We start from the raw sequence: 27,842 nt of genomic DNA, 5'->3' as shown, positions 1-27,842 counted from the left end.
CGGAAGTGACGTTCGGGTTCTGAGCCTTAAAGAAGAAGCATTTTTATCCCCGATGTTTATGATTCGCTATAGATTCCCTGTTTCTCGCTTAGCAGCCCGAGCCCCTCTGAGCTTGAACACTAGACAAATTTTTAATCCGTAACTTGGGATCGGACTGGCCGTTGAAAAGCCCCTCTGCAGAGTCAGTCACCTCAGGGGTCTGGACAAAAGTAGTGTGGAATCTGCAGCGAGGAATCGTGAAGCACTTAGGAGCCTGCCGCTTTGAAGGGCTGGCCGGGCGCGTGGCGCGCCGCGACCCACTGTTTAAATACAAACGGTCGTCGCGAGGGGTGCGCCTCGGTGCCGGCGTCGGGACACAGCGACGCGTTGCTGGAGTCTGGGCTCCACTGGCTATCTCCGGTCGCATATGCTACCTCCCTCTGTCCTTGCTGTGCGGGGCCAGAGGCCGTCGGGGCCCACTTGTTTGCTTGGCGGCTGCTGGCGAGGCTGCGCCCCAGGTTAAGCAGGGGAAGCCTCTCTCCTGCTGCCTTGACCGAAATCACGGGCGGGAGCGAATGACCAGGTCTGCGTTTTCATCCTTTTAAATCAAATGGAGGAGACCCCTTGCTTATATACTCAACTGGCATACCCTTATGATAAACCGCGAAGTTGGAAGAATCGCGGAAGCTAATTCTCTCAGGTTTGGTTACAGTTTAGCGTCTGGGCTGGGAAGTTACAGACTGATTCGTTCTTTCAGAACCACCGAACTCTGATCCGACTCCTCCGAAGGGCTGGCTAGAAGAAAGAGGTGAAGGTAGTTGAGTTTTCTTTGCTCGCATTTCCCTGGGTTTCCGTATCTTTCTAGGCAACTTCCGATTTTTTTCCCCTCAGTGAAAATATCAGTCTTGGCATTTGATTCCGAAATTATGGGTACGCTATTTTGCTAAAATAACCCACAAACGTTCTGACAGTTTTAGCTGTGAACACAGCAGTCCTACAGAGCTCTATTCTTGTTCCGTACTGCCTGTTTTTCTGTGTTTTCTTAGTGTTTTCCCTTTTCCAGATCTTTCTCCCTGTTGTAGAGCAGCGTTTCCCTTAATATCTTTTGCTAAAATTTCATAAACCTAGCTTTTCCTCACATGTACTCCTCCTTTTATTTTTGATTCACGGTTTTAGATACTATCTAGTGTTGTAAGCTATGTCACAAACTCTTAGCCATGGACCATGATCGTTAAAGTCAGTGTACTTGTTCATTCTGAACAAAAATCACTGAGTTCAATGGCATTCCATTGGGAGGCATCACTTAACACCTGTGAGAGCAATGCGAGTAAACTAGATTAAAAATCCTAAACTGCCATCGATGCCGTTTTCATCACCTTCCCCCCGATAAATTTAGTTGTTGGGCAGATATGACTTGTAGAGAAACTCTCTGGAGGAAGCAACATTGATTCCATCTTAAAGATTGAATTTATACTACAATAGCAGAGTAATAGATCCTTTCTGTTAATTTCTTTTGTTAAGGGTTATAAATTTAAAATGTTAATCAGTTTTTTAAAAAGTAAGTTATTTTCCATTTCTGAAAGTACTATACTAAACTGTGATTAAGTTGTAGATTGGCTTCTTTTAATACCCTAATTTTAGTGTTTTTCATTTTTATAATAGATTTAGCCGTCTTTCATGACAATGTATAGCAGTAGCTGTGATTTTTTTGTGTGTGTAATACAATTTTTTATCCCTGTATTTTTCTATCCCGTTTTATTACTTATCTCCTTCACCTACAGATCCAACCTGTACTTGTATCTTACTCTTCTTCAAAATATTTATTCTGCTGGTACTGAAGAGGATGTGTTCCAAGGACATACTTTGTTGTCAGAAATTCCGTTATCGGAGGTAGAAATAATATGAGACATTGATATGTTCCAGGACTTCAGAGAAAGGAAAGATACCACAAAGTGTTAAATAAAGCAAAGTTGCATGTAGTAGAAAGATGGAATATACATCTAGAAGAATTAAAGGAAGTTTTTGAAAAGAGATATATTTATATTAAAGTTATAGAATGTCTTAGAGGAAAAGTTACCAGGAGAAGAATCATATTAAAATAGGTGGGTCTGGAACTTAATGCAATAATATTCTGGCCTATACAGTACCTAAGAATGTGGTTTTTTTGTTTGTTTATTTGTTTTTTTTGCAGTTACAAGCAGATTAGTTACCACTTCCTCTGTCCCAGGAAAGTAAAGGCTGCACTTTGGAAGTCATCTCTCTTACTGCTTCCCTATATCTATTTATCCCCAGGTCATCCTAAAAGATGTTAAATAAGGTTTATTTTCTTGGCCAGTATTTTGTATAATGTGATTTCAGGATCACTTCCTCTTTTTCTAGTTATCTCTCATTTGATGGTACCTGAAATTCCCTCTGCCTAAAAATTGAAATATTTAGAAGTAATTGATTGGCTAGAAAACACAAACTGAAATTCAAGTATGAGTGTATAAAATTGTATTCAAAAACATCTTACCATGTTGCTAAAGGAGAGGAGTCTTGCAACAGGAAGTTACTGTGTTCCTAAAGAGGGGAGAAAAGGGGACAGAATTGTGTGGCTAGGGGCTTAAAATAGAAAACCTACTAAATTTAGGATTTTGCAAATCTAGTTATGCATAGATAACAGAGAAAGTGTGTAAGGAGATGATTTGTATCCTGGGCAACTGCTGGACTGTTGACTGGCGGGGAGGGGGAAGATTATACTATCTCTGCCTGATTTATAAATTGTTCTGTTTTGTTTTTAATGTAATGACTTCATTTTAAAGGAGCTTCATTTCCAGAGGATTCATTTTTCAAGGTATTGTTATATATTTTCCTTCTATGAAATGACCACGGTCAATTACAAATAGATATTTTTAAGTGCCTTATTGACCTTTGCCTTACTGATTGACTACTTACAGTTTAGAAGCCTTTTAGCGCTTTCTAGCAAAGGTTCATAAACATTTATTTACCTACCAATACATTTATTTATTTTATGAGTCTCTTTTGGGAATAATGTTTTTTGAGAATCTAATGAAAGCCCTACAAGTATGCAATGAGTCATTTAAAAATATAATTACATGATGTTTTCTTTGAGATTTACAAAAATGACCTATTTTATTTAAAATCTCAAATATTGTTTTAGTCTGTTGGTGCACACATATATATATACACACATACTGTTTGTAACATATATTTTCTGGAGTTTTATTCCTATTTCATAGTCCCAGTATATGTCAACTTTAGTAGATATCACCATTAAGTTTTCCTAGGTAGTGGTACCAATTTACCCTTTCCCAGCACTGTGTTTCAAATGTTCTAGAGCTCCACATTTTGGGCTTCCTTTGGTTATTTCCTAATGATAAATGTGACTGAATGTTTTTTTCACATTTACTCTTTTGTAAAGTTCCTGTTCAGGTCTCCTTCCTTTTTTACTATTGAGTTGTCTTTCTTTTTCTTATTGCTCTGAAGGGAATTCTTTAAATATTTTAGATACACATCTTTTTGTTGGTTTTACATTATCCACAACATCACTTTCTCTCAATAGTTTGTCTTTCCACGCTCAAGGATGTCTTTTGATGAACAGAGTTGCTAATTTTAATGAGGTTCATTTTAATAGTCATTAAGAAATCTTTCTCTATCTGAAGATCAAAGATATTCTCCTCTGTGATCTCCAGCAAGCCTAGGTGTCTTACATTTTATGTTTAGATCTTCAACAAACCTGGAATTAATTTGTAAAAGATGTGAAGTACCATTTACATCAAGAGGTCAAGATTTATTTACTCTATCAGGATATTAAGTTGACAGAGAACCATTTATGGAAAAGGACCATCCTTTCTTCATAGCTTCTTAAGAATCAACTTTGTCATAATTCTAGTGTCAATAAATGCATGGTCATTTTTCTGGAGTCTTCCATTCCATTGTTCTATTTGTACATATTTTCACGAATTCAAATTTAAGTTATACAATGAGTCTTGCTATCCAGTGGTTAGTCCTCCAATTTTGATTTTTTTCAAGATTGTGTTAGTTATCCTTTACCTTATGCACTTCTATATACATTTTCAAATCAGTGTCTACCAAAAATCCTTTAGATATTTTTTTTTCAGTGGGGATGGGGGTGGTAGAATGCATTGAACCTATGGATCAATTTATTGAGTCTTCCAATCCTTAAACAAGTATATAGTTTTCTATTTAGGGCCTCTTTAATATATCTAAGTAAAGTTTTATGTTTTTTTGTTTTGAGGTCTTACACATCTATTCTAGACTTAGTCACATGCTTGTGATGTTTGTGGCTACTTGATTTCTACACATATAACTTTTAAAATAAATTTTTTAACTGAGGAATATAGAGACATACAACTGGTTTTTATATATTGGCCTTGTACCCAGCAATCATCCTAAATTCACTTATTTTTTGTATTTTTTTATATACAATTATGTCATCTGTGAATAGTGATATTTTTATTTCTTCCTTTTTAGTCTTTATTCCTTTTATTTCTTCTTGTATTTTTTTTTTTTGTAGATACCCTTTATCAAATGCAGGCAGTTCTCTTCTATTCTTAACGTCCTAAGTATTATATCATTAGTGAATTTTGAATTTTATGAAATGCCTATTCCGCATGTATTTAAATAATAACACTTTTCTCCTTTATTTGTTGATGCATTGAAGTATAGTAATTCAATTTTTGTGTTGCTCATACTTTGCATTTAATCCAGTATTATTAAATTACTTTTGTCTTTCAAAGAGTTTCACCTTTGACCACTGGGAACTGTTTCATTTGTCTCCTGTGTCCCTTTGGCATACCCCACCAATTTGGGATTGATTTGTTTTGTGTATACTTTCTTACTTTCTGGAACTACATAAAGTTTCAGGCTTATCTTACAGATTTTCTGTCCCAGTCTTAGAATTGACCATTTCTCCAGGGAGTCCTGGTTCCTTTTACTGGAGAACAATGTTACAAACCAAGACCTGAATGCTAGGTGTGCTCTTTACTGCTGGAGAGTTGTTGCTTTCAATCACTTCCCGCTGGCAGAGAAACGAAATGTGTATGCTAAACTGTCTTGAAATACTTCAATATATAACTATCTGTATCTATGTAAAGCTAAACATGAGTTCATTGTACTGATGTTTCAAACATGAGTTCATCATACTGATGTTTCTAACTAATCCATTAGGTAAGCATGGCTCATTCTAGCCTCCTCTCCTTGCTAATCTGTAAATTCCCACTCCAGCAGTGAGAAACCAGACTCCTATTCTACCATCTATTTATTTAATTTTTCAATTCCAGGGTATATGCATAGAAGTATCAGAATTACCTCATAAGTCCTTGGGGAACATCTTATAAACTAGAGTAGAGTGTTTACATGCAGTTGATTTTGTCTTTAGTCTCTCAAGCTCCACTCATTTCCAAAGTTAGCACCTTTTCCATCCAATGCCTTCTATGAGGTGGTTTCACACATTGGTAATATAGTTTGATTTTCTCATCACAGTCTGCATCCTTTCCTGGGGTTCCCTAGCTTTTGCATGTTTTTTTAAGGTCATATACATTAGGGTTCTCTTTGTGCTATAAAGTTTTATAGGTTTTGACAAATGCATAATGTCATGTATCTACCATTACAGTATAATACAGAATAGTTTCACTATCCTAAAGAATTCCCCTATATTTACTTATTCAAACTTGTGTTCTTCCTTCTGAATCCTTGGAAACCACTGATCTCTATAGTTTTTATTTTCACTATAGTTTTGTCTTTTCCAGAATGCCATATAATTAAACTCATACAGTGTGTAGCTTTTTCAGATGGTTTCTTTCACTTAGAAAGATGCATTAAGGTCCATCCATATCTTTTTGTGGTTTTATGGCTCATTTATTTTTATTGCTGAATAAATATCCCATTGTATGGATGTACCACATTTTTCATCCATTCACTTATTGATGGACATCTTGGCTGCTTTCATTTTTTGGTGATTATGAATAGAGCTGCCATAAACATTCAGGTGCAGGATGTTATATGTACCTGTGTTTTCAATTCTATTTGGTGAAAACTTTGTTAACATGATTGCTGATTGTATGGTAAGACTACATTTAGTTTTGTATCTGCTGAACTGTCTTCCAAAATGACTAAATGATAACAATAAGTGAGTCTCTTTTGTTTCTTCATAAGCATTTGGTATCACCAGTTTTTTGGATTCTAGCCATTATAATAGGTGTATATTGGTATCTTTTTTTTTTTTTTTTTTTTTTAATGTGCAGTCACCTAATGATATGTAATACTGAGTGTGTTTTCTTATATGCTTATTGTCATCTGTATATAATCTTTGGTGGTATGTATGTTCAGCTATTTGGCCTATTTTTTAACTGGGTGTTTTCTTACTCTTATAAGAGTTCTTTGTATATTTTGGAAACACTTCTTTTAGTCAGTATTTGTTTTGTAAATATTCTCTGCCAGTCTGTGGACTATCTTTTCATTTGCTAATAATGTCTTTTATAGAACAGAAGTTTTAAATTTTAATGAAGTACAACTTACCATTTTTTAAAACTTTATTGATTGTGCTCTGATACTAAGTCATTGCTAAACCCAGGGAAACAGGTAGTTGCTCACCTGAACAAATTATGGGAGGGCAGGGGGAGTAAAATTCTAGCTTTAGCAGCTCCTTACATGGACTTTCAAATCATCATCCATGTTTCAACCCCCTTGGCCTTATCCAAGGCCTTATCCTTGGCCTTTCTTAAGCATTTAAGGGCCCCTTATTTCTAAAACTATCTTGCTGCTGTTGGTTTCCTTGTAAATAGATAGGATTAGGCTGTTTCTGCTCTGCTAGGTTGGTTATCACTCCTTCATCTGCTTTCAGTCTTTCAAAATTTTGTTAGTACTTCTGTCATGTGGAATCCCCTCTAGTTCATTTTGCCCTGGTGAGTATACATGGCTTTTAATCATCTACTTTCATTTTAGTAGTGTTGAAAGAAAAGAAATGAAGATAACATGCACTTAATCTGCCATATTTTACCAGCCGAATCCTGAATCTTTTTTAACTTGTCATTTTATTTTTTAAACAAAGCATCCTATTGGCGACTATGTGAGGTCAAAGCCCTAGGAATAATGACTAAATCTGTGCTAAATTCCCTTGTCTCCATTTTTTATGGGTTTTTCAAATGTAACCTTTATAAGCATCTAAAATAGTCATTTCTGGAGATTATCTCAAGTTCATGTTTCCTCCCAAATGGCACTTTGTTCAAAATACAGTATTTGGTAGAGTATCATGGGACATATTTTATTTTATTTTTTTAATGTTTTTATTTATTTTTGAGACAGAGAGAGACAGAGCATGAGCAGGGGAGGGGCAGAGACAGAGGGAGACACAGCATCTGAAGCAGGCTCCAGGCTCTGAGCTATCAGCACAGAGCCTGACACGGGGCTCGAACTCACGGACTGTGAGATCATGACCTGAGCCGAAGTCGGACGCTTAACCAACTGCGCCCCCCAGGTGTCCCTCATGGGACATATTTTAAAAACATGAACATAAGGCAAACATTTTTTGTAAGGAAAAAATATTTAGGGTAAAAGCATATCTTAGATTCAGGAATACTATACTGTCAATAGAAGACAGTACTAGCCCAGTAGGGAAGTCAAGTTAGTAGGGAAATAGCTAAGATAAATATGGTTAGTTCCTATAAGGGATGCAAATAAAATAGAAGATTCAGAAATAGACAGACCTAACCAGCATTTTATGGATTTTTAATTTTAGGTGAAAAATCAGATCATTTCAAAAGCTGGAGCTGAATGTGATGTTAAATAATGGCAACTGGTGACTTAAAAAGAAGCTTACGGAACTTAGAACAAGTGCTTCGCTCGCTAAATTATCCTAAAGAAGTGGATTGTGTAGGGTAAGCTATGTATCAAAGTTATTTGTGTTCTTTTTGGCAATGACTTGAGGTAAGATTTGACATTGGGGAGGTATTTAAATAGACAGGTTTTATCTGGGTCAATTGAAAATTTTCCCTGTAATATTTAAAATATTTTAGACAGCAAGTAACTACAGGAGGTTTTTTTTTCACTAAGTATGAATTAATGAAAAATTGTATCTAACTCAAGAGATTTAAAATATGCAACCACAATATATACCCCAGTATAAGGCATAGTTTCTGTAGAACTTTTAAATTCATAAAAAATAATATAATGGATTTCATTAATTATACAGTATTCTATCCTCTCACATTTTGGGTTGGATGATATTTCTTTTTGATTTGGAAGATTCTAGTTAATAGATTGCTTATGAGAACTTACACCATGCTCAAAGATTGTTACCAAGCTAACTCATTTAATAGACCCCACTTTGAAACTTTTGCTTTAGTGTCTACTTTTCCAATATGACTGCTTTCCTTTGTAAATGTAGCAACATGCATTCCTTCTATATTCATGCTAACCTAATGGTACTCTTGTCATCTTCTGTCCCATATTTCCTTTTTCTTCTTATCTGGGATTATTGATTAAAAATATTCCCCACTGGGAGTGCCTGGGTGGCTCAGTCATTTAAGTGTCCTACCTCTGCTCTGGTCACGATCTCATGATTCGTGAGTTAGAGCCCCATGTCCGGCTCTGTGCTGATAGCTCAGAGCCTGGAGCCTGCCTCGGTTTCTGTGACTCCCTCTCTGTCTTTACCCCTCACCCCCCATGCTCTCTCTCTTTCTCAAAAATAAATAAACATTAAAAAAATTTAAAAAATATTCCCCACTAGAATACAACTGAAGTCCGGTACTTTGTTTTGTTTGCTGCAGTATCCCCATATCTAGAATTGTGCCTGGTACATATTAGCAGGTAATTAGACATTTATTCAATGACAGTGGACAAGTCCAGATTAGGTATATGTTCAAGGAGTGGAGTGAAACTTGGTTAAAACAATAAAAAAGAGAATCCTGGAGTAATGTGCTTTACATACAAGAATGAATGTTCTGTTGGACACTGGGGAGAGTTAACTCCAAGAGATGGCTACAAATGAAAGGATAGTGAGGAGAGTGGGGAGAAAGTTGAGTTCTGATGACCTATTATAGCCCTTCTGTGTGAGAAACAGAAGGTGTCCCATAGTATGTACTAATCATGTCTTGGTTCCTTAAACAGGGAAATCTAGTCTTCCTGGGATTTAACCAGTTTGAGTAGCCAAGTTTTCTTCCTACTACTTTTAAGCATCATTTTAAGACACATTTTGGATAGGAATACTTCTAAAATATACTGATAATTCTTCTGTCTTTTGAGTATAGCATTTAAACATTTGATTTTCTGTCTCAGGAGTATCATTAAGAACAATTGCTTTTAGACTATTTCACAACGTAGTAACTGCAGAGTCTATTGAGATTGATAACACTGCTTGCTGCTGTTTATTCAGATTGCCCCCCTCACACTCATACACACTCCCCCCACACATATTTTGATTCTTTCTGTTTCTTATCCATTTTTTGAAAATGTTTTCTCTCAGCATCTGATTTTTTGGGGGCCAGTATGCCAACTTGTAATATGTTTTCTCACAGTGTCTAATCAAAGTTCTCAGAAACTAGATAACAAAGATTTCTGAGTTAAAACAAGAGGTATTAGGGGCACTTGGGTGGCTCAATCAGTTAAGTGTCTGACGCTTAGTCTTAGCTTGGGTCATTATCTCATGGTTTGTGAGATCGAGGACTATGTTAGGCTCTGTGCTAACAGCGTGGAGCCTGCTTGGGATTCTCTCTCTCTCTCTCTCTCTCTCTCTCTCTCTCTCTGCCCCACCCTTGCTCTCTCTTTCAAAGTAAAATGAATTTTTAGGGGCGCCTGGGTGGCGCAGTCGGTTAAGCGTCCGACTTTAGCCAGGTCACGATCTCGCGGTCCGTGAGTTCGAGCCCCGCGTCAGGCTCTGGGCTGATGGCTCGGAGCCTGGAGCCTGTTTCCGATTCTGTGTCTCCCTCTCTCTCTGCCCCTCCCCCGTTCATGCTCTCTCTCTGTCCCAAAAATAAATAAAAAACGTTGAAAAAAAAAATTAAAAAAAAAAAAAACAAACAAAAAAAACAAAGTAAAATGAATTTTCAAAAACAACCAAAAAACAAGAGGTATTAAATGTATACCTGGCTGTCATCTAGTCATAACGTATATAAAATGGACAGATTTTGCTGTTCAAAAGTATTGTTCTCATTTCCTGTTTTGAACTAACAGACAATATTGCCAGCAGTTTTATCATTGGGTAAAATATTATTATACCCGTAAATATAAAAGAGGATTTATATTTGTACTGAAAAATAAAATGTAATTTTAATATGTACTTGTTCTCTGCCTTCTTAAAAAAAATTGGGTGATGATGGGGAATTTTATGTCTTGAATTTTGTGGAAAAACAAGTTTTGTGTAAGCACATTTTTACTTCAGTTGAACAGATGTAACTGGATAATTGAACAAATACCTCCTTGCTTTGTTGTGGCAGAATCAGTGAAGGTATTTCACATTGAGAAAATAATGCCCATATGTGTAGACAATTAGAAAACAGTACAAGACAAAACCTGAGGCATCAAACACTGAATACCCTGGGACTCATTCTGGAAGAGATCAGTCTGGATCAGAAAGTTGAGGATGGCTTTATGGATGGCTTGAAACTTGACAAATAATTCATAGTGAATAACAGACAAGTAGAAAAGAATGGGATACCTTTCTAGACTGGAAGAATTAACGTAATCTAAGGCACAGATTTCTAATGAGCTTGATATAAATGGAAGATGCAAACTGATTAGCCCAGTTGCAGTTTCTAGCCCTATTTTCCTCTCTGTAATTTAAAATCCATAATATTTTACCTTTGCAGGTTTATTGTAAAGAGCAAATGAGGTAAGGTAACAAGTGTTTGCCAAACTGTAAAGTGTACTGGAGCACTATAAGGTGGTACATTTGTTTAATCAGAGAAAATGGACTGATCAAATAAGGCTAAGCTTTGGAACATCAAATACTGTGGTGAATAGACCGTACTATGACTGAAATGCTAACTAATAAGTTAAATAAGCTATTATTTCATAGCAATCTGGCTATACTGATTTAGAGTAGGAGATGGAATCAAAAGACTTTTGTGTATCTCCTAATTGTTTGGCTATAACGTTAACTTACAAATTATCGGCATCTTATTTCCCTTTCTATCTAACTTTGTGGAATTATGCTCCTTAAAACTTTTTCTTTTTCTTCCTAATAGTTTGGTAAAGGGAGATACAACTGCATCTTTGCCCATCATCAGCTATTCCCTTACCTCATACTCACCTTATGTAGCAGAACTTCTGATGGAATCCAATATAGAGCTCATAGCGAAGAATGACTTACGCTTTATAGATACTGTCTACAAGGTACTTGATTGTATGAAACATTATTTCAGAAGTCATAATGATTTTTTTAAGATTAATGTTTTATAATAACTCCTTAAATATATGTACAGCACATACAGTTGACAGTATTTTCATATGCATTTCTCATTTAGACAGTTCCTATTATAATCAAAATATAATTTAAGTCCCCTTGATGTTTTATAATCTAATAAATTGCAGTTGGTAAACATTTGCCTGTGGTTACCATTTACTCTTTTTATATCAAATTTTAGTAAAATTTGGCATGTTGGCATAAGTTAGAAATGTGACTGTTGAGTAAATTTTGTGGTTTGTAGAATTATGAGTAACTTAGTTGTTAGTAAGAAAGAACTATAGCTTTGAGATTTCATGTTCCTTGACGTCTGGGACCATATCTTCTATCTATTCTAGTGTCTATACTTGTACTATATTGGGACTGAACTTGATTAAAATGATTAAAAAATTCCTTCTGATCATTACTAATTTTTACTCAAGCAGTGGTTATCTCAAACTGTTGTTAAAATAATAAAACCCATTTATCAGATCAAGTTGTTTTTGTTTTTGTTTTTGTTTTTTTTGAGAGTTTACATTTAATGACATGGGATCTTTTCTATGTGTAGAGTCTCTGTTTAATCTTCCCTGTCTTTGCCTCTAACACCAGCAGCTTCCTTGAAAGACTAAGAGGCACTTCTAAGAAATCCTAGGGTTCTAGAGCATAGGCTTTGAAAATTGGTGGTCTAGTTAGTCTGTTTCTCTCATTTTACAAATGAAACATTGGAACTCAGAGGCCTGCTGACCTAAGAAATCATATAGTGGAAGAACTAAACAAATAACAACTAAACAACTGTTGTTTTCTAACATCTGGTATGGCATTCTTTATTTTCTACTAAGTTAAGGAGTTTTTCTAGTACCTATGAGGATATGTGAACCTTTTGATCATTGACTGTATTTTGTTATCTCCCTGGACATGCATCTATTCTCTGCTACTTCCTAGCTGCCCATTTCTACCTGGATACCTCCTACCTGGTTCTGACTACCACCATGCCTACAAATCTCTTTAGTACCTCCATCTAATGCCTTGATCCTCCTTCTTGAAGATGGTATTACATTCCTGACCAGGTGACCATTTATCATTTTGGATTTTTATCTATTTCCTCTTTATAGCTTCTTCGTGATCAATTTAATTATAAACCAGTTTTGACAAAAAAGCAGTTTCTCCAGTGTGGGTTTGCAGAATGGAAAATCCAAATTGTTTGTGATATTTTGAATTGTGTGATGAAGAAGCACAAGGAATTGAGTAGTTTTGAGAAGGTAATTTTATTAATAGATTTTAACTTACTCTAAGTTGCCTGATATTTTAGCGGACAAATTCAGTACTCTAGATAGCCAACTAACACATAAGTACAATTACCGCATTGTTCACAGATTTAGGCAACCTTATGCCTGATGTTTGCTTTAAATACGGGTCACTTCCGAGGCACCTGTGTGGCTTAGTTGGTTAAGCATTTAACTTTGGTGCAGGTCATGATCTGACAGTTCCATGAGTTCAAACCCCACGTCAGGCTCTGCACTAATAGAGCCTGTGTGGAATTCTCTCTCTCTGCCTCTCCCCCACTCGCTCTTTCTGTCTCTCAGAATAAATAAACTTTTTTTTGAAAAAGAGAGACTCCAACTGAGGGTGGCTGGAGGGGAGATACGTTGTGAGGCAGTAAGTTAAATGAATGGTGGGCATTAAGGAGGGCACTTTTTGGGATGAGCTCTGGGTGACGTATGTAAGAGATGAATCACTGGGTTGTACTCCTGAGGCCAAGACTACACTGTATGCTAAGTAGCTTGAATTTAAATTTAAAAAAAAAAAAAAAGAGATCATTCTTTGGAGTCAGATGGACCTGTTTATTAAATACTGGTCATTTGTTTTTACAGATTTGTGACTTTGAGCTACTAGCTAAGGTAACAGTTCAAACATAATGCGTTTTCCTTACTTTTTAGTTTTCAGGAGACATATCTCATTAGATTTATTATTTGGTAGTCATATTTCATATATGAAAATTCAAATAATGTAATTTAAATATAATATAATTTTAATGTCAGCTTTCACGTACATTTAGTCTCAGTACCTTTTTTTTTTTTTTTTTAAGATTCCATCACAACAAAGAAAGAAAATCAGTTCTGTTAAGTCAGAACCTTCTTCAAGCACTGAGAAGACATCTACAGAATCTGTTGGCATTGATATCACTGGCAGATTTATGACTTCAGGAAAGGTAGGAAGATACTAAGAAAATATGTAGGTGTTAAAGATTTATCTACCTAATTAATCAAATGTACAAGATTCACTTTTCTGACTAGTAGCTGGTAAAACATTTTTAGTCAGATTTGGTTAAGGAGTTTTGACAATGTATACTGCATATTACCTGGAGAACAGTCCTCATAGAAGATAGAAATGTAAAATGAACAAGGTTTGTTTTTACATTTCTATTTCCTAAATCTGCCTCATTTCCCAGATAGAATAGCGATGATTTGGGAAGGTTGTATAATGTGGTCATGACACGTACTCATTTATGTATCTAGTCTTTCTAAAACACGGAAATGTATGAGGAACATACCATTAGTTATAGTGATACATGATGATAATTCATTTGCACGAATTCCTATCTCTGTACCATGAGTGTGTATTATCCAGTGATTGATAGTCCCTAAATCTATAATCTGGTTTTGGGTAAGTTTTTTTTAATATTTTCTCTTTGTTAGTAAATATTTACCTACCCTTGTCTCCTCTGAGCATTTGTGGCTTAATGAGTCCCATGCATTTAGGGATAGCTTTTCTATCTCCAAGAGAAATTGAGTTCAAGGTATTACTTTATAATGATCAGTATACTTTTACCAATCTTCCTTTTGGGGCAAACCATTTCTGAGATTAAAGCATAGAATATCAGATAAATAATCAACATGCAATTAGATAAAGAATGTGAATAGTTTCTGGTGGAAGTAAAATCCAGAGAATTATTTCTTTCTAGTACAATGTACATGAGTTATAACAATCTATTAAAAAGCTACTTTTATGCCTCTATAACAGATAATGACATTTTACTGTAGGAAAAGCATTCTTATATCAATAACTTTTCTTTTTTTTTTTTAATGTTTTTATTTATTTTTGAGACAGAGCATGAGCAGGGAAGGGGCAGAGAGAGAGAGGGAGACACAGAATCTGAAGCAGGCTCCAGTCTCTGAGCTGTCAGCACAGAGCCCGACGCGGGGCTTGAACTCACGGACTGTGAGATCATGACCTGAGCTGAAGTCGGATGCTTAACCGACTGAGACACCCAGGCGCCTCCTATCAATAACTTTTCTTACCTAACTCTTGTTAGTTTTATATGATTTTCTAATATTTAAGTGGTTTATATCTAGTATCTTTCCCCAATATATAAGAATTAATATAAACAAGAAATTTCTTACACCTTTTTTAAAAATGTTTTTTTTTTATTTATTTTGAAAGAGTGCATGCAAGTGGTGGAGGGGCAGAGGGAGAGGGCAGAATCCCAAGCTGGCACCAAGAGAATCCCAAGCAGGCTCCATGTTCAGCACAAACCCTGACCCAGTGCTCAGTCTCACTAATTGTGGGATCATCACCTGCGCCGAAACCAAGAGTTGGACACTTAACTGAGCCACCCTGGTGTCCCTATACTGCTTTTTTTTTTTTTTTTTAACCTTCCTGTTCTTAGTACAGACACTATAAGCACTTACTAAATATAAGCTGATATAACTAAATGTATTTTTCAATCTTCTATTTCAGTTTTAGGGCTGAGTAGTAATATATATTGTCCTAACAAGGAAAGGTGCAAAATTTCATGGCATTTTAGACTTGTTTTTCTTAAAGTATTGTTTGTTATTAGTCAAATTTTAATCAGTTGCATCGGATCTTTATCAGCAATTTTAATATTAAAAGTTGGAATCAGTAAGTACATTCCTTTGTTTACAGTTAGAGATTAAGTCAGTACTGAAACAAATTATCTCTTTTCCCGGTTCCTTCTGTAGAGTATGATTTGTGAATTCTGTGTTACATTATATGATATTTTTATAGTGCATATAGAGTCTAAGGTAAAGGAGGTAGGCAGGAGAGTCTTGTCTGAATGCATAGTTTGACCTAATGCCTTATTCTCAGGACTTTTGTCATTATTCATTTTGAATTGTTAGCTGAAGAGCTGATATTTTCTGGTTTGTTTAATAGAAAAAAATTGTAATGGGTCCTACTCACGGAGCCAATTCTTGATTATTTATGTGAATTATGTGGCAACCTATTATGGAATGTTTCAAACATTTATAAAAGTACCAATTCCCACTATCAGCAAATTATCGACCCCTTGTTAGTCTTGTTTCACCTTTATTATAACCACTTTTCCAACATCTTGCCCCCAATTCTGAAACAGTATGAATCAAATCCCAGACATTATTCAATAGTTACTTCAATTTTTCTATTATGTAAGAATGCTCCAAAAATAATAACTGCAATTTCATCATCATAAAATATTAGTAATATTAACAGTTTAATCAATGTTTGATATATACCTTACTGTTATAATTTAAACCTTCATAAATTTTAAAGGGAAGATAAGGTATTTCTTCTGCAAAATTATGTCTATGTTGAAAATAATTGTATGAGGAGAACACTGAGGCAGCTCTGACATATTTTTCTCTATGCAGACAAAAGCTGTGGTGATCCGTCACCTGTATAATGAAGATGGTGTTGACATTCCTGAAGGTACGAGAAGTACCGTAACAGATGTTAGTGGAGCATTTGATGTGTGTGACTTAAAGACGACTGAAATAAAGGTTCCTGAAGTAAAGTTCCCTGCAATCAAGTCTGAACAACAAGTAAGAATTTTGGACTTCCTTAACAGATGCCTGTATTTCTTACTTTGATGTACGTGATTACTTCAGCACCTAAACTTTGGAATATCTCTAGCTTTTTGCATTATTACTTATGACACAACACTGTATTTAAGAATAAGTAAGTCTACTGTTTATAATTCAACAGATACTATTTGCTGCTTAGGTTTAGGGTACGGGGCCAGGTGTTATGGGTAATGCAAAGATGAATAAGAGACAGTACTTTGCTTCAAGGGATTTAAAGTCTGGTTAGAGACAGAAATACACTGCTTTGTACAGTGAAGGTTCTGTATCATCTATCCCTCTCATTAAAGAATGGAAAAAACTGGTACACACTCCCTCCTGCCATTTTATTTCCTTTTTTGGGACCTTGCTATCTTCTTCTCTTACTTTTAGAATACCTTTTCTATTACTTTATTGCCACAGACCTTCTTACAGTGTCTTATCTATACTGCTCTGCTGACTTCCTTTTCTATCTTTTATTTCTTGTAACTTCTATACACCGCAGTTTATAATTGGCATTTATAAAAACTACCACATGGTCATTAGGCTGATTTCCTGTTAATAGCAAACTGAACAGTTTCAAAGCACTATCATATTTTGGTCATTCCCTCTTAGCTTTGTGCTGGGTGCTGTTACAAATAGCTAGTTAGTGGTAGTTTTATTATACTACCGGGTGCTTTTCTAATAGCTTCATGCAGAATTAATCTTCAGATGAACTATATGAAGTACAAACTCTTGGAGATATATATATGTATATATACACATATATGTGTACATATACACACACATACAAACACACACACACACACAAACACACACACACGTTTGTATATAAATTGAAACACCAAGGTCACACATCTCAGAAGAGGTAGTTTCAGTGTCTGAGCGTTCTGCCTGTATAGATCATAGTCTTTTAACTCTCATGCCGTATGCCTGTTATAACTGTTGAAATAACGCCGTGGAAATGGAAATACATTGATTTTAAAAACAATTTCAGTCTGTCTAATACAATTTTTAACCTTTCTAATCATTTTAGGATATTAAAATTAATCATGAGATTACTGCACTACAGACTATGCTTGCTGAATGCCAAGAAAAACTTAAGAAACTGACTTTGGTAGAGAGTAGATTAGACTCTTTGGAAGAAAAAATGAAAGGAAAAGTGATGGTAAATGAAAAAACCTGGGCTAATCTTCTAAGTCGTGTCACTCTTCTTGAAACAGAAATGCTTTTGTCTAAAAAGGTATTTCCTATCTTTAACATTTATGGGATATCTCAGATACATTGTTAAGTGTGTATTCTTTTAGAAAAACTGAAAGAATATTTAGGTAAGGAGAAAGTGTTTAGTTGAAATGAGGCCCTGTTTAGATGTAGCCCATTTTGTTGCTGCTATTGTGGTTATTGTTTTTCTCTTTAGCAACTGAGATAATCTGGCAAGCCTCTGTAGGTTCAGCTTTTAGAGCTGTTGATACTGTAAGCATTTAAAAAAAGGTACGATAATGTTTGATTTTTATGAAGAGCTTGAAATTATATTCTTTAATTGTACAAAGGTCCTATTTTTATAGTGAAAAGAAAAAAGTGGACAGAACAGGAACAATTAAAATCATGACTTCCTTTTCTTATTTACAAGTTATAAATTTCCTGGAAACAGTTACCAACTTTGCCGTTGCCTTATGAAGTCTGAGAAATTTGTTTTGATTTGCTTAGGATTTCAATTTCTGGTTCTAGTCTATCTTTCCTTCCTAACAGTAAAGTTAGTTGATTCAAGAATGTTACCTCTGCTTCCACATTTGAAAGGTTATTTCATATTCATAGTGGTATTTATGTATTGCTTTACAAACAATTAAAATTTAAACATTTATCTTGTTATCTTTTATGCTTAATAGTAAGAATAGTGATAGTAAGAATATAGTATAGAATAGTAAGAATATAAAATGAGAACACTTTTCATTTTATTCTAAATACTAAATTATATTATTCCAGAATGATGAATATATAAACTTTGGTCAAGTGAATGAAGACTATGAATCCAGTAATGACTTGGATATTCTGAATTCTGGTAAGTTGTAATATTATGGTAGTGGTATTGGTGGTAAGGTAAAGAGTTTTCAGGAAGATGGTTTTTATAGGTATTTGATAATTTTAATAGTCCCAAGCCTTATTTTTTAGAAGCTGCAAATCACCTAGGAAAAAAGACAGTATTGAAATTATGGACTACTGAAGTCAAGGATTGCTTAATAAAGCCAGTTTACATATCTTACGCGAGGTAGTGGTTGAATAAAGTCCCGTGTACAAAATTGCAAACTTTTATAGAGGCATTTTATTTTACTCTTTTAATTGCTAAATGCTCTAGAATAAACATGGAACTCCAGAGTTTTTAATTTAAACTTATGATAGCTTCCACCTCTGTAAATAACATAAGTAAAAAAAACATTTGTCAGTAACCTGTAATGTATTACAAGCCTCTTGAATTTAATCAGTTAAATGGTGATAATGTCTTCTCCATATCACTTACTTCCACTGGATTACTGACATTTTCATTGTGACTGAGCAGCAAAGCTAATATTTCTGGGCTTTTTTTCGGTGATAGCTTTTATTTTTTTATTATACTTTTTGAATAGACAAAGTTCTAGATTTTGTCTTATGCTAATAATTAAATCATATTTGCAGAAGAGATATTTTGTCCAACTGAGAATTCATAACAAAAAAACATTTTAAAATCTGTGGATGCTTAATATCATTAAATCTTTCAGCTACTGTGTATAACAACACCAACATTATAGTACTATGTACCTGACACTGTCCTTAACTGCTGTATTAACAAATTTAATTCTCAAACATTCAAGTACTGTAATTATCCATATTTTACAGAAGAGGAAACTGAGGTACAGAGAGATTAAATAAATACGCCAAAGACCACACAGCAATTGAATAATGGAGCATATTTTAATCTGGGGAACTTGGCTCTGAAGTTTTCTCTTAACTACTACATATTTAGTATACATGTCAGTTTTATGGCAGGACAGTTTCAATGATTAGGTTACTATATAATGATTTGAAGTGTTATTTCAGGCAATAAATTTATTAGACTACAGATTTCAGGTTTGGTAAATGTTTCCTCTTCAAATTTATCATTCATTCATTTATTCAGCAAATGTTAAAGCTCAACTCTGAGATCTTTGAGGTCAGGATCTTTACCTTATGATCTGCATAGCAGACAGAAATTAGGTCTGTACTTCTAGCTCCAATATCTGTATATAATGGAGTTCAGTTTTGTATGTAGTGTAAGAGTATTGAATGCCTGCTATTTGCAAACGCTTGCCTTTTCCAAGTTTGGTTTTGCATGTTCACAATTATAATTTTATTAACATTTTTACAGACCTACCTTTAACCCATTGAGTTAACACATAACCAAACATAAGCCAATGTACTAAGACTTAGAGTGATAGGCAGATAGGCCATCATCTGAAATGGGTTGTAGATTATGAACAAGATAAATATCTGGTCTCAAGAAGTTTGTAATCTAACAGTGATCAGTTAAAAGAGTTAAGTTTATAAATTCTTACACTTTGTCCTTTAAATATGCATGCTACATGGAACCAGAGAGTTTGATTTCACTTGGAAGTTGAGAGCAATAATTCACCAATCTCATTTTAGGATTATGTTAAGTTGGGAATGGTTTTTGAGAAGTTTCAGATTTGTTTTCCCTTTATTAGAAATAGTGTTTCCATGGGGGGCTGTAAGGCGTCTCTGTGTTTGGTAAAAAATCAGTGAGGAGAGGCTTTTATTATAAGGATTGCGCTTACACTGGGAGATTTTGGAGACTGTTTAAAATGAGCGTTCTTCTAGTTTGTGTTCTGTTAGGAAGCGGGAACACTTTGATGAGTGATGATAAGAATGAATGCTGAAATTTTCAGTGGAAAAGAAGTACTTGATATTAGTCGGGAGAGCACTATAGCTGGTCCTTTGTGTGTTTGCTGCTTACATGGTGTCCTTGTCTGTATTCAGACATGACAGAGTTGGTCTTGTTTTGTTTCATCAAGGTAATGAAGTGACCTCATATGATGGTTTTCTATGAACATAAATAATTATGTTCAGTTGGGGATACAGTGACCTGGTTGTTAATTATTGGATAGGCCATGACCATGAACGCTCTTTGTTTTTTGCTTTGCTTTTTTTGTGCCTTTTTCCTCATAAGAAAAAAATTAATAAAGTCATAGTGTCACAAGTGTATGGATCCAGTATGACTAGAAGGAAGGGTACATGTGGGCATATGAAGGAAGTTGAAACAGAAGAGTAGAAAGATAAAATCATGGAGTTTATATGGGGTCATAGATTTTTAGCAAAGTAAATACAATCAGATTTATATTTCAGAGAAATCATCTTAAAACAGAAAAGTGATTCATTATAGGAAAGTAACACAGGAAAGGGCGGTAATTTGAAGCGTCTTTCAGATCCTTTATTTCAGAATAATGAGGGTGCCTGCTAAGGCTATGATAGTAAGGATTAAGAAAAAAATTACTTAGTTGTTAGAATTGATAGCTCTTGATTGCTGATAGAAGTTGTGGTGAGAGAGAAAAAGTCAAAACGGACCACTTGTATTTGACTTGTGTGATTGGGTACATAGTCTGTACTCTTTAGTAGAGAATTAAGGAGAAAGTTGGGGAAAAATGGATTCACTTTTGAAAATATGAAATTATGTATGAGATACTTAAGACAGAATATCCAAAAATCAATCGGACATATTTTCCCTTGATTGGGAAGGACTGGTTTACAAATTAGTTTTCCCTGCTATTGGAAAGAGGAGCATTAACATGAAACCTTTCATAAGCCTAAATGCATAAAGCAAAGTAGTACCATGAATTTATAGGGAAAATATTTTGAGCATTCCCACACCTCAAAAATAACTTTTTGTAGGCTTTTTTGATGCCTTAGGACACATCTTGCCAATGGATGCACAAAATAAGTCCCGATAAAGCAGTTGCTCACAGAAACAGTTCAAAGCTATGGCGGCTTGATGCTGAGATGCTGAGTGTAACTCCCAGGGAAGGAGCTTTGCGGGCCACTCTCGCTGCTCCAGGTGTGTGATGCCTCTAAAATAACTTGCTGTGAAACAAGTGCTGACTGCTATTTTCATTTTTTTGCCTTTATTCAAAAAAAGTGAAAATCCTCCTTGATTTCTTTTGGTTAGCAAAAACAGGCACTAATGTGGATCTTCTTTAAAAGCAAAGTGGCATAATGTGAACTTTTGATAAGCGGGAGATACCTGTATAGTTAAATGGCAAAGGACCTAACTAGTTCTCTTAATGCAGTAAGGTAATTCTCCAAAGTTGTCAGTTAAAGATTAAAGGTCATGGGAAGTTGGCTAGAAAATCTAGATCTTACAGATCCCCTTTCTTCTTAGAGATCTATTGGCAATGACTCTGAAACTGTAAACAATAATTGCCCTAGGGACTACTACTCTTTCCTTTCTTTTCCATCCTGAGCTTAATTTTTTTTTTTAAGTTTATTTATTTTTGAGAGAGACAGAGACAGAGCACAAGTGGGGGAGGAGCAGAGAGAGAGGGAGACACAGAATCTGAAGTAGGCTCCACTGTGAGCTGTCTGCACAGAGCGCGACATGGGGCTTGAACTCACGAACTGTGAGATCATGACCTGAGCTGAAGTTGGATGCTCAACCAACTGAGCCCCTCAGGCACCCCATCTTTTCCAACCTGAACTTAGTTGCCAAATCTTTTCTCAACTTCCCATAGCACAGTTAAAAGCCATTATGTTTAAACAATGAAGACTGTATACTAAAGACTTAGGAAAGCAATAGGAAAAATCATCACAGAAAGTAATACACACTTCATTGATCTGGCTATTAAAATATGGCTTGTGTTCTGTATATGTCCCATTCTGTAATCTCTGGAATGCCCTATGTGGCTTTCCCAATAGCCTCCATAGCCTGCCTAATACCAGCTTTTTCCCATTGTGAGGTATATACCCTTGAAGGCTAGATAGATACTTCCAAGTCTAGGCCCCAGAGAGCAGAGCAGAAAGCTGTTCCTTCACCTTCCATTCAGTTTCCATTCTGTCTTCCCACTTCTTATTTCCTGTCCTAGGACTTAAAACCTCATTATTTTTGAACAGCTTAAAAAATGTTCAGCTCTTTCCAAGGACACTCATCTCTATCCATGGAAAATGATACAAGATTAGGGAATGGTAGATATAGTTCCTGCCTAGTCTCAGGTTATTCCTTGAAATTACCTATTGCCAAAAGCCCCTGTTAAAAGAGCTGGGTATAGATAATCTTCAAAATTGTACTATGTGATCTTGATCCCTGAGCTTGACCAACTGAATCAAGAGTAAACACCTAATCCATGGAATGCCAATTCAAAAGGTGTTGAGCCAGAGCATTTTTTCTCCCTTGGGAATTTGGAATTAGGATGCCGAGTCAGTCAAGATGTTGAGCCTGGGCTAGGCTGGCCTTTTTCTTCCAAGTTCATGCTGATAAGTAAGCAGATGTATGGAGTAAATAGGTAAGAAAAGTAGACAAAAGAGACTGGCTCTGTGTGAAATGAAAGTAGAAGTCTTTCCAGTTGTTTCAGTCTTTTTTTTTTTTTTTTAATTTTTTTTTTTTTTCAACGTTTTTTATTTATTTTTGGGACAGAGAGAGACAGAGCATGAACGGGGGAGGGGCAGAGAGAGAGGGAGACACAGAATTGGAAACAGGCTCCAGGCTCCGAGCCATCAGCCCAGAGCCTGACGCGGGGCTCGAACTCACGGACCGCGAGATCGTGACCTGGCTGAAGTCGGACGCTTAACCGACTGCGCCACCCAGGCGCCCCTCCAGTTGTTTCAGTCTTCAGGTGGTAATACCTTTTCCCTAATTGAGGTTGTCTATGTAGGCTTACAATAAAACTGTCTTCATATAAACCAGTTTAAATGGGTGCTTATTTTTTTTTTTTCTGGCCTTGATTTTGCGGTCATATGTATCTTGACTAAGACATAGGGCTAATGGGATTGATTTAATAGTAGCATGTCTTATAAGTGATGTTCTATATTTGATTTAGGCATAGGAAAGATTTGCCATCATTTTGTCGCATGAATGGTATCAGTGTACGAGGTGGAAAGTTGTTCACTTCTTTAGAAAAAAAAAAAAAAATCTTTAAACCCTGAATTTTAGGCATTGTTTTTTCCATACAGGTTAACTTAGGATGGAATCTTTATTGATTTTTCAAAAGTATACTCAGCATTAGTAATAGTTGCAACCATCTTCAGAAAAGAATATTCATGAGTCAGTAGCTGATACTTAAAAATAAATTATGAGCTTGCCTACTTGCTATCAGGACAATCGGGATAAAGATAGTAGTACCTTTTATAATATTTACTGGCCAGTTTTTAACATCTAGATCTCTAGGTATAATCTTAAAAGAATAATAACAATTTATCTGGGTCAATACCAGTAGCCATTTTATATTAAAATGTCTGTTTTTCTTCCATTTACAAATAAAATTTTTAGATGTGACTGCACTGTGAAGATAACCTGAATATTAATTTCTCCACAGATAGAAAAGGCAAAGAGGAGAGGCAAACGAGTGTTCCTCTATCCTCTGGTTATAGTACAGTGTCATCAGATTCAATTCCCAGAACCCCAATGGTTTGTTACTGTGGTCTGAAAGAGAATTCAGAGGTAAGAAAAACTGGCAACTGCTTAGATGATTTCCTTTCTAAGGGCAGGAGAATAAGCAAGCACTAGATTTGGTTGTAGATGCATTGGCAAGAAAAATAGTGAAACTGTAAATCTTAATCTCTCGTAAAAATTCTTTATGATAAGTAAACAGTACTTAATGCAATGTTTTAGACTGTTTTATATGTTCACGGTCCATCTTTGATGATGGTTTACTTTGAGAAATCGCCTAAATTTGTTGCTTTTTAAATTAAAGGAAACAACAATCCAGAAAATGGAAAGGATGAAAAAAATGTAAGTAACAGAAAGGGGGAACAGAAATTCATTTCTCTGTAGGGAGTTGTATTGGATTACAGTATATATAGAAAGTGCATATGTGTTTCAAACCTTAAAGGTCTCTCAATCAGGTGTGGAATTTCCTTCAGGACTCCAGTGGATAATAAATCCCCCTACAGTTATGTGTTTGTGAGATGAGTCACTATTTTGGTTTCCAACAAGTGATGTAAAACATTGTTAATGGAATTAATTGTAGGATTAAACAGTGCAGAGATATTTCTGGTTGAAGTTAATCAAAAGTATTATCTACCTTTGATAACTGATTTATCAAAATATTAAATATATGTAGGTGGATGGTTTGGAGACATTTTAAGTATTGTTAAAGTATTGCTAGTCTTTCAGTTATTGGTAAAATAATACTAAAAATGATACTTGTGTCTTGTATGAATATGAAATAGTAAAAGCAGTTGAAAGGAAATATGAAATGAACTTGTGTAAGATGATTATGCAGCATCCTACTTTGAAATTTCATAAGTACTAAAATAACTCATGCTCTAAGAATTAAAGACTCAAAATTGACTTTAGTGGTATTTCTCCCCTCTGGCCATGGTATATACTTAATTTATCTTTTATACCTGTAAATAAGAAAAGTACTGAAATTTATTTTGGGCTCAAAAGCATAATTTTCAGCCACTTAAATCCTGTGCCTCATTATGACTTTTTTTTTACTTAACATATTATTTATTTGTTATATTTCAGGTTTGAAGAAACTGCAGAGTTACTGAAATGTCCAAATCACTAATTATAGAATTTTCTGCGTGAACTTCTCTAGGACTTTGGCTACTGTACATGTTGTATATTTTAAGGATTTTCTATAAATTTAACATACTGCAATATTTTTATGAAGAATTTTTGAATTCCATTTGGTATATGAGTTTTTTTTCGATATTGAGTAAATACTTAAATATTTTTATGCTATGATTACACTGCTTTACTGTATTTTACTTTTTTAAGGAAAACTTATGTGCCAGTACGTGTCTTTTACAGAGTGAAGTCATTATAGCACTGTATTTTTGTGTTGACATTTGTTGGCAGTGTGCTAAGTAATATGTTTTTTAAAGTAGAGGCTTGTGGACCATGGTTTACATCCTGTTGGAAACACTCCAGCTGGGACTTGCATATTGTACCCAGGAGGCTCTCGTGCATACCATCTTGCCATCTGTACTGACTAATATGTTGTAATGAAAAATCAAAAATGCTCATTGCAAATTAAATAAAAATATAACTTTAATGTTAATCAAAAAGCAGCAGTACATTTTCAGTTAACACTGAGAAAGTCAGGGTATGATTCTCCTTTTGTGTTTGGAAATAGGTCAGAAAGTTCACCATGAGAAATGTGTTGAGTATTTTAGTGCTCTATTCCATAACACATTTTAAGACCAGCAGCGCAGACACAGATGGTGGCCATCCAGTATTACAAGGTACACAGTAAGGTCTTTTTGGGTTTTTTAGGTGATGGGAAGTTATATATTTTTCTAGAGAGAGAAAAGGTCTTAGATGAAGTTAAACCAAGAGAAAAAATGAAATTCACTTGAAATTACTAGAGAAATTATCTTTTTTTATCTCTGTAAATTAGAAAGTGTAATAATAGCCCTGGGTAATCTATAAGAAAATTGACTACATTATTTTGAAGGAAAAAAGGAGTATTTTTTCTTTTTTATTATTATTTAGATTATCTAATTAGATTTTATTTGTTCATCTGTTTATAGTCTATATGTTCAATTCGATAGTTGTCACGTGAAATATTAACGTTTCGTTAAAATTCTCTGTGGAAATAACTTTTCAGTATTTTTAGTATTCTAGTACATAGTTATTAGACTTTAAGAATTTTTAAAGTTAGCCTACAACTTTAAAAAATTGTATTAAGTAGATATCTCTAGAATTGATGAATCCAATTAGCTATATTTTTTCAATTATAAAAGATTTATAAAACTCAAGATATTACAGTCATAAAAGAAAAAATACTGCTTTTATATTCTAAAATATCAGTACCAGCATGGAATTATAGCACCACCTTGTGGTTCATATATCAGTATTTTACCTTTTATTAAAACAAGTGATTTCCCATAAAACATACTTTATATTTCCTCTTTTGAGAAACTCAATTCCAATTAAAAAAAAAAAAAAAACCTTTTTCAAGTTTTCTTGTTTAAAACAGAAGAAAAAAATGTCCCCTTTTCTCTTTGTCTCTTTCTTCCCTCCCTGTCCTTTTGTTTTATATAGCATACATATACAGTAGACCCTTATACAACATAGGTGTGAACTGCCTGGAACTGCCCAGATCCATTTTAACATGGATTTTTTACAGCACAGTACTGTAAATGTATATTCTTTTCCTTATGATTTTCTTAATGACATTTTCTTTTCTTATTGCAATACAGTGTGTGATACCTATAACCTAAAAAAAAAAATGTGTTGCATAGCATTAAGTTATTGGTAAGAATTCTGGTCTACAGCAGGCTATTAGTAGATAAGTTTTTGAGGAATCCAAAGTTATATGCAGATTTTTGATTGCGTAGAGGGTAGACTTCCCCAACACCCTTGTTGTTCAAGAGTCAACTGTGCATAACAATTAGATGATTTGAAACTTCTTTAATCCTAATTTGCATATAGTATATGCAGATATACTATAAGTATAAGGAACTATTGAAAATGTAGTAAAAGTTGTTTTATATTATCAAGTAGAAATTTGGAATCCAATCTTAAAAATATTTTTGTCTAACAACGTGAAACAAAAACTAAAAAAGTCAACTCGTAATAACACTATATACATTTACACTTATACTACCCTGACGACATAGTTTTTGTGGAAAACAAAGCTAATTTGACTTTGACGTTATTGAAGTGATAGCCAAATTGTTATTTTACTCTTATTACAGTTTTCTCTCAAACAATTTGGTTAGTAGCTTGTAACCTTAAACCCCTTTTGATTAATTTGAGGGTCTTGAGAAAGTGAGAAAGGAGAATCCTGGAGAGATTATTTGGAGCTATGTTATTAAACCCTTAATTGGAATTTTCACTAACTCCATCCCCTTAATTCTCCCATAACCCGGATGAGAAGTATTTATTTTACTACCAACAGAGGCATCTGCAGCTTGTGCTGGTCTGGATGAAGATTATATAGGAACACTGTAAAGAATGAGTAAGGGAAGGTACTAGTCAGAATAGATTAAAGAAAAGTAACATCAGCTGTGTGAAAATCCTAGGCAAAGATAAGGATTAATAAGTTGGAAAAAGTTCCATATTTTTTGTTCGTTTTATTGTAGCATTTTTAATGTGATGTTTTAACATGGAATAAATATACTCACTAAAAAATAAAACTTGGAACTGTGTTTTACGCCATTCAGTACTCATGGCTTTATATAATTGACAGGCACTTGGGGAAGCATTAAAAATTAAAGAACCTTGTCAATTTTACAAACTGCAACACTTTCAGAGCTCAAATAACAACATGATAGATTTAATTTTTACTTTTTAACGGTCCCCAGATTCTTCTGTCCTTTCTTTCAGCTGCAGGTTGTTTAGAAGGTGAAGAGGTGGAGTAGTGTGAAACTTTAAAGTTAAACTACAAAATTAAAAGTTTAATTGTTGTGTCCCTTGACTTTTAATGTTTCTAGTG

At 34.7% G+C, this 27,842-nt stretch overlaps 1 protein-coding gene across 11 annotated transcripts; it reads left to right on the top strand.

The window, feature by feature from the left end:
• Nucleotides 1–3: 3 nt before the first annotated feature.
• CEP44 (centrosomal protein 44) lies at nucleotides 4–27,555 on the top strand. Of its 11 annotated transcripts, XM_058720872.1 has the most exons (14): nucleotides 4–562; nucleotides 737–793; nucleotides 1,761–2,081; nucleotides 2,781–2,812; nucleotides 7,739–7,877; nucleotides 11,184–11,331; nucleotides 12,493–12,639; nucleotides 13,467–13,589; nucleotides 16,027–16,197; nucleotides 17,252–17,458; nucleotides 18,199–18,274; nucleotides 23,766–23,890; nucleotides 24,144–24,181; nucleotides 24,923–27,555. In XM_058720872.1, the coding sequence occupies exons 5-14, from the start codon at nucleotides 7,789–7,791 to the stop codon at nucleotides 24,963–24,965; spliced, it is 1,167 nt and encodes a 388-aa protein (XP_058576855.1). In that variant the 5' UTR covers nucleotides 4–562; nucleotides 737–793; nucleotides 1,761–2,081; nucleotides 2,781–2,812; nucleotides 7,739–7,788; the 3' UTR covers nucleotides 24,966–27,555. The 11 variants fall into 11 exon arrangements, 9 of the variants coding, with proteins under 9 accessions (XP_058576855.1, XP_058576858.1, XP_058576853.1 ...); XM_058720875.1 differs by lacking the exon at nucleotides 737–793 and having other exon boundaries at nucleotides 1,761–1,869; XM_058720870.1 differs by lacking the exon at nucleotides 737–793.
• Nucleotides 27,556–27,842: the final 287 nt, after the last annotated feature.

Source organism: Neofelis nebulosa, chromosome 3, assembly GCF_028018385.1.
Source record: "Neofelis nebulosa isolate mNeoNeb1 chromosome 3, mNeoNeb1.pri, whole genome shotgun sequence".
NCBI classification, from domain to species: domain Eukaryota; kingdom Metazoa; phylum Chordata; class Mammalia; order Carnivora; family Felidae; genus Neofelis; species Neofelis nebulosa.
This window is presented reverse-complemented; position numbering and strand designations above follow the sequence as displayed.